Source organism: Schistocerca americana, chromosome 2, assembly GCF_021461395.2.
Source record: "Schistocerca americana isolate TAMUIC-IGC-003095 chromosome 2, iqSchAmer2.1, whole genome shotgun sequence".
NCBI classification, from domain to species: domain Eukaryota; kingdom Metazoa; phylum Arthropoda; class Insecta; order Orthoptera; family Acrididae; genus Schistocerca; species Schistocerca americana.
In genome coordinates this window covers 219,252,993-219,259,481 of record NC_060120.1, presented here as the reverse complement: position 1 = coordinate 219,259,481, position 6,489 = coordinate 219,252,993, and the positions used below count along the sequence as shown (strand labels likewise).

The 6,489-nt window shown below is 35.1% G+C and overlaps 1 protein-coding gene across 1 annotated transcript; it reads left to right on the top strand.

Moving 5' to 3' along the window:
• Positions 1 to 4,095: 4,095 nt before the first annotated feature.
• LOC124594846 (tRNA (adenine(58)-N(1))-methyltransferase catalytic subunit TRMT61A-like) lies at positions 4,096 to 5,557 on the top strand. The gene has a single exon (XM_047133303.1). The coding sequence runs from the start codon at positions 4,250 to 4,252 to the stop codon at positions 5,141 to 5,143; it is 894 nt and encodes a 297-aa protein (XP_046989259.1). The 5' UTR covers positions 4,096 to 4,249; the 3' UTR covers positions 5,144 to 5,557.
• Positions 5,558 to 6,489: the final 932 nt, after the last annotated feature.

Genomic DNA, 6,489 nt, shown 5'->3' with positions numbered 1-6,489 from the left:
GCAATACACTAGCAGAAGCTTCCAGAAACATATGTTCTCAGAATTTTAGCAATAAAGCACATTGTAGTGCACAACACCTCTGTTGTAACAGCTGCCGTTGAAGTCTGATCAGCATCTGTTTGTTTCTTTTGTGCTTACTGAACAAACTCGTGATAAAAAGTGTCATACTTCTTTGGATCTTCCCTATTTCCTCTAACAGTCCTCTCTAGTAAGGACTTCAGACTGAGGAGCAATACTGACATAATGGTTGAACAGAGACTTGTGATTTGTGTGGGCTATATTCATGAGGAATATTTCCATGATCTTGGCCTAGCGTTCACCTTTCCTATGATCAGTGTTACACAGTCGTTCCATTCTAAATCATTCTTTTTGCTTACTCGCAGACATTTGATGTATGCATCTGTCGCCAGTTGTAGTTTGGCAATTGTGTAATCACTCAGTAGTGGGTCTTTTTTCCTACTTATGCTACAACTTTCATGTTCGACTTGCACAGATGAAGACTGCTTGCCTGCAATGTCTGGCTTTGAATTGTACTTATGAAGACTAGTCAGCTATGATTTCAATGTCTTTTGATTATACAAACCCTGATAGTTGTGGTGGTGGTGGTGGTGGTGGTGGTGGTCGTTGGGTCCTGCTTGGGGATGGAAAACCTTTATTGCAAATGAAAATTTAGTTTATAACTTTCAGCCAGATTCAGTACGAAAGTCTGATTCAGAATTTCAGCTTTACAAAATTGTAAGTGGAAAGACTATTGCAAAAAAAAAGATATCTCATTGTGAAATCACTGGGGTAGACCATTGTTGCCCAATGTAAAATTAAATTTTCCCCTAGTAACTACATGAATTTCAGTATGACACAACACAAGGGACTTGTAGGAGTCAAACAGTTTGTTGATGAGGTAGTCTCACTCATTCATGCTCGAAAAGTCAGAATAACATCAAAATATTAGACTTCCCAGCTCTCTATGTTACCCTTCTTGTGCTTTTTCAGTGAACAAAAAAATGCTGGAATATCTGGAAAGAATGTCTGGATATCTATCACAAGTTTTCTGAATGTACTATGAAAAATCTCTTCGATTGTCACTCTACTGAGTCAAAATGCTCCAGACGATCTTCTTAATTATGTTATGCTGACATAATCTATTTGTCTTAATGTAGCGAATTTTTGGTATGTTGCTTTGTACATCATCTTATTTATGTCTAGTTTTGTTGTGAAAGTATTGAAAATCATGTGATTTGTAATACTTAAATGTTTACCTTTCATCTGGAAAATACAGACTGAATGATCTGTTGGGCTCCATTTATTTTAATGAATAAATATCTACATTCTCTTAAGTATAACTCTTTCTTTCACTGAATTATTATTCACTTAGTTCTGAAGCAACAATATTTTCCAAGTTTTTGTTTTAGAAACCAAATTGGATATAAGATTAAGAAGTTGGTTATAATAGTGTGTTTCTATGTACAAGATATGTACATCTAAAATAAATTAAAATTTCTTCTTCATTTGTAAGAAATTTTTCACTCCACTGTAAAATTTAGAAAAGCAGATTTATGAGATTTTTTGCAATCATTGATTCAATTTAACTTTAGCTTCATTTACAATGCCATAATAGAACACTCATTCTATAAAGACAAGAAACTTACTGTGTTATACCTGCCATCCCCTGAAAATACTTTCGTGACAAGATGTTGCACCGTTGGCCAACTTGCATTACTTTCAGTGTTTCCTAGTTGCAAACTATTTAATATGGTGTTTACTTTACTGAGTTCTTCACTTCTTACAGTGTCTTAGTACTGAAATTGCCAAGGATACTGCTGATGATTTTTTTATTTTATCAATCTTTCACAATCTTTTCACATTATTTGGCTTGCTGTAAGCCATGTAAGCCTTGTACATACGGTATTTTCATATATGAGATCTGGCTTCGTAAAAGAAAGCAGCAAAATCATCACGTGTTTATAAATCTACATATACGTTTCCCTCACATTTTGCATTGGCTGCCTTGGTGCATTAGTTAGTGACAATAGTGTACCTTGATTTTCCTGTAAGACGCATTTATTGAACCTTCAGGTATGCAAATACTATGTGAAATTCATCTTTTCTTTAAAATTTGAGCAATATTACGCATTTCAACATTACAGTTATTGCTTTTTTTATGCAAACAACATTGGCTTCTGAAAAACTCTGGAAACAGGTGTCATTATACCAAATGTAGATTCAATTACAACTCTGGTATTCCAGGGTAACGATAATGCAAAAGTGGCATCTGCTACAAAAACGTAATCTGCCAGGAACTTTCATATCAGTGCACACTCCGCTGTAGAGTGAAAATTTCATTCTAGGAACATGATGTGTTTCTTCCAGACTTCTTCCAATGAAACATACTGTGAAACAAAAGGCACCGGTTCAGTGGCAAAAGAATCAACAGGAACACCTGTCAATACCAAATGCTGTAGACAGCCAGAAATAGAACATTCTAAAAAACAAATGGATCAGGCTGTCTCAATATTCAAAACAGTATGAGAAACAAAACAACAATAGCCTGGTAAGATAGATTTGTACTGCCAACTAGATCCAAAGAAAATCTAAGAATTTGATGGATGAGAAAGAAAGGACATTGTACATGCAATGGACAATTTCTTATACAAAAAACAAGCACTGAAAAATCAATACATAACAATGCACCAAAGTTCGTGTGACACCCAATATGTCCAGTATGTGCAACAGCCACAGAGCTCTGAGACATAACAGAAAGAGCATTATTAATTAACAATACCAGTGAATGATTTCTTAAATTTTGTTTTGTAATAAAGTATCCTTTGCCAACTAACAAATATTTTTTCACATACCTACAACTTGCACTTTACATTTTCCTAAAATTGGTGGAATTTTATGGTGCTGGAAACATTAACTTTGCGAACTTAAGGCATTATCAGTAAAATCACTTGAGTGGATATTTGAAACAGATAGGTAGGTTTTCAAACTTAATTGTGCCTTTCACACGCACTATTACTCAAAGTAATTTTAAAAGTAGTCATTACCTTAACATTGTCATTCGAGATCTCACATATTGCTTTAGAAACTTCAGTCACCTCAGTGGAAGTGTAGGCCTTCGAAACTGTCTCGTATCTTGGAAGTAATTTGGAGGGAATATTTAAACAATGAAATAATATAACTACCATTAACCAAATGTGTAAAACTGTATAATTAACTCTTGAATGCAAACTGTTTAATGATTGTCGCTGAAATCTTCTGATTAGTAAAAAATTTATGTATTTATATGTATTTCCGTATATGTATAATGATGTGTGTAAAATGTAACAATTACTAACTATTAGAAAGATGAATGTATGTATATGCATAATGTATAATGTAAAAATTGGTAACAACAATTATGAATATGTAAAATGTGTTTTGAGCAACTAATTCCATGGTAAACACGCTGAACAACTAATAAATGAACATATGAAACATATGAAGGAGCAACTCAAAATCTGTTGTTGACATTTGACAAAAGTTACCAAACTACCCTAAGGGTTCATGCATCCAATGGCCTAATAATTGACATCCATCATTCCTGCAACAGCAATTGTAAATAAAATCAATTTGGTAGCATTTTAATTATGGTAACTGATAGCTTACACCCAATTTAAAACTTAGTGATTTCGATGTGTGTGAAATTATATAGTCCACTACCTTCTTTTACATGGTTTCTTTCTATATTTTGCAATGACAAAATGAAATTATTCACCTTAATAGCAAGTCTTCTCATAGTTAATGTCTTTACTTACAACAAGTTACACACAATACAAATGATTACTGTATCTAGATTGACAGAAGAAGGACTTTAAAAAACTATCTCATGTGGACTGTATGTACTTAGTTCATGTTCAGCACAAAATTCTAGATTTGCTCGTGCATTGCGTTTTCACATACAGGTAGTCAACCATATTTAAGAAATGCTCAGGGACTGAAAATTTCTCAATTTTCTATTCTAAATGATAATTTTCAATGCTTATAGACATGTGGCTTAAAGAAAGTCTAAAGATGCGACTGGGATCTCTTCAATGTTTTTAAAGCTATCTTTGAACAGACGCAACGCGCAAAGTTGACAAGTACGAATACACGTGTGTACTGTGTAATATGTAAACACTAAACAGTTGTTGAGGACTTGAAGTTGTTTTAGTTGGTGTTGTGTGTTCCGTAGGAGTAAGTGTTGAGAAACAGTATTTACCACGCAACGAAAATGAGTTTCGCGCGTTTCAAAGAAGTGATAGAAGAAGACGATACCGTTATACTTTATGTCAACGTTAACAGCATGCATGCTTTGAAAGTGACACCACAAATAAAAAATAAAAATGGGGCTCTTGTGTCAAATGTTTTCCAAACTGTTTATGGCGCATTAAAAGTAGATTCTCTAATTGGTAAAAAATTTGGAAGCAAAGTTAAATTAACTAAAGGATGGGTATACGTACTTCACCCAACACCGGAATTGTGGACGTTAACTTTACTTCATAGGACACAAATCATATACACACCGGATATTAGTATGATAATTTTTCAGTTGGAGCTAAAGCCGGGAAGTATAGTTATTGAAGCAGGAACTGGAAGTGGCTCGCTCTCTCACGCCTTGATCCGAACAATAAAACCTTCAGGACATTTGTTTACATATGATTTTCATGCTGCTAGAGTCGACGTAGTTCGGGAAGAGTTTAAGGAGCATGGTTTGTCAGAGTATGTATCTGTTGAACACCGTGATGTCTGTGAGGATGGTTTCGGAGCGGCTGTTACAAATCGTGCAGACGCAGTATTCCTTGATTTGCCAAAGCCTTGGGATGCAGTACCTTATGCAGTTGCGGCTTTTAAACAAATCGGCGGCAGATTTGTATCGTTTTCACCGTGTATAGAGCAAGTGCAAAACACGTGCAAGGCTTTAAGTGAGAATGGATTTTTCGAGATAGTAACAATGGAATGTTTGCTTAAAGAACTGAATGTGCAAGTACGCGCCATGCCCATTTTGAATATAGGAACAAAAGAAGCAACCTCACAAAAAACTTACAATACTGCTTCCCCTGGACTTTCAGTGTGTGGTCATTCTGGCTACATTACAGCAGCGACGCTACCACCTCGCCAAGATTGAGTTGTTCACTGGAATCACTGTACTGTAGTGAACGTCATAAGTGCTAACGTTTAAATTTTTCAGGGGAACAGTGGCTGTTTCAACCACAATCAGTGGTAGGAAATGGATTAGTATTTTCTCTCAACAAAATTTTTCTAATGGCTGACAACCCGATCGACTAAAAGTTTTTAAATTGTAAAAACTGTAATAAGTGTTCGAACTTGTTTAGTAATCATTTGGTTTCCAATACTGATACTTATCTAAGCGCAGGAGTACAGTTATGAAATAAGTTAAAAGTCATGAGCATTGTATGAAGTAGTAGAAATATGCAATTGTGAAAGAAATAAAGCAGTGTTTCGTTAACCTATCAGTATAAAGTATACAGACTGAACAGAGTTCAGTAACAAAGTAGATCAAGCTACTGTGAATATGAATAAAAACTTACGCATATAATTGAAAATGCTTTTTCAATTATTATACATTCCCTATTAAAACGATTTCATGGAAACCATTGTTTGTTACAAATAGCCCCATTTTCTTTTACTCTTCTGTTAATATTACTTTTTTCTTTTAAATGTTGTGCAAAGTCTTGAATGAATGTCACGTATCAGTTAATGGGTACTTTTTTACTGTTTGCATATCAAGCTGGTGTATAATTTTGTAGTTGCTCCTGTTGTTCCAACTCATTCATGCATTGATTACTTTGCTGCACCAGTAGGATTGATATGTCAACACTCACATTTTAAGTGGAGGCCACACAGATCATACAGAAATGAGCCCACCCTGCACCCAACCACCATGGAGTGAGAAGTGGTTTGAAGAAAATAAGTGTAGGCAGTAGATATCTTTATTTTGTGCACCTATGGATGCGGATGTAACTCTTGGAGCAAATGAACCTGTAAAGCTTTCATGTATTCCAAAATGAAACTTGAATTATATTGTATGAAGACATGTTCAGTAATGGCACTTCAATAGAAGTGTGTTAAATATGGAGCAAATGTAGCAACAGATCAGTTTGTCACAAGAATATAAATTTCGAAGAAAGACACCATTGCATACAAGTCTAAAGGGTAACATTCAGCAATGGTTACTAGAAATCTACTGCAAACAGTATTGTTTTCTAGCCCAAGTTTCCAAAAAAAAAAAAAAAAAAAAAAAAAAAAGGGGTGTAGGGGGGGGGGGGGGGTTCACTGAACTTAGGCAGTCCTCCACACCCAATGGGCACGCCATGCAATACAGTCTTGCAAATTTATCTTTGCTTCAAGTTACAACAGCCACTTATGCAATGTAAGTCCCTAATAGATTAGGGCCTAGTTAACAAAGCAGTACCGTGCTGTTACACTGATGACATTGTCATCATGGCAAAC

Coding starts and splice junctions, on each gene's coding strand:
- LOC124594846 (XM_047133303.1), top strand. CDS start 4,250: ATGAGTTTCGCGCGTTTCAAAGAAGTGATAGAAGAAGACGATACCGTT.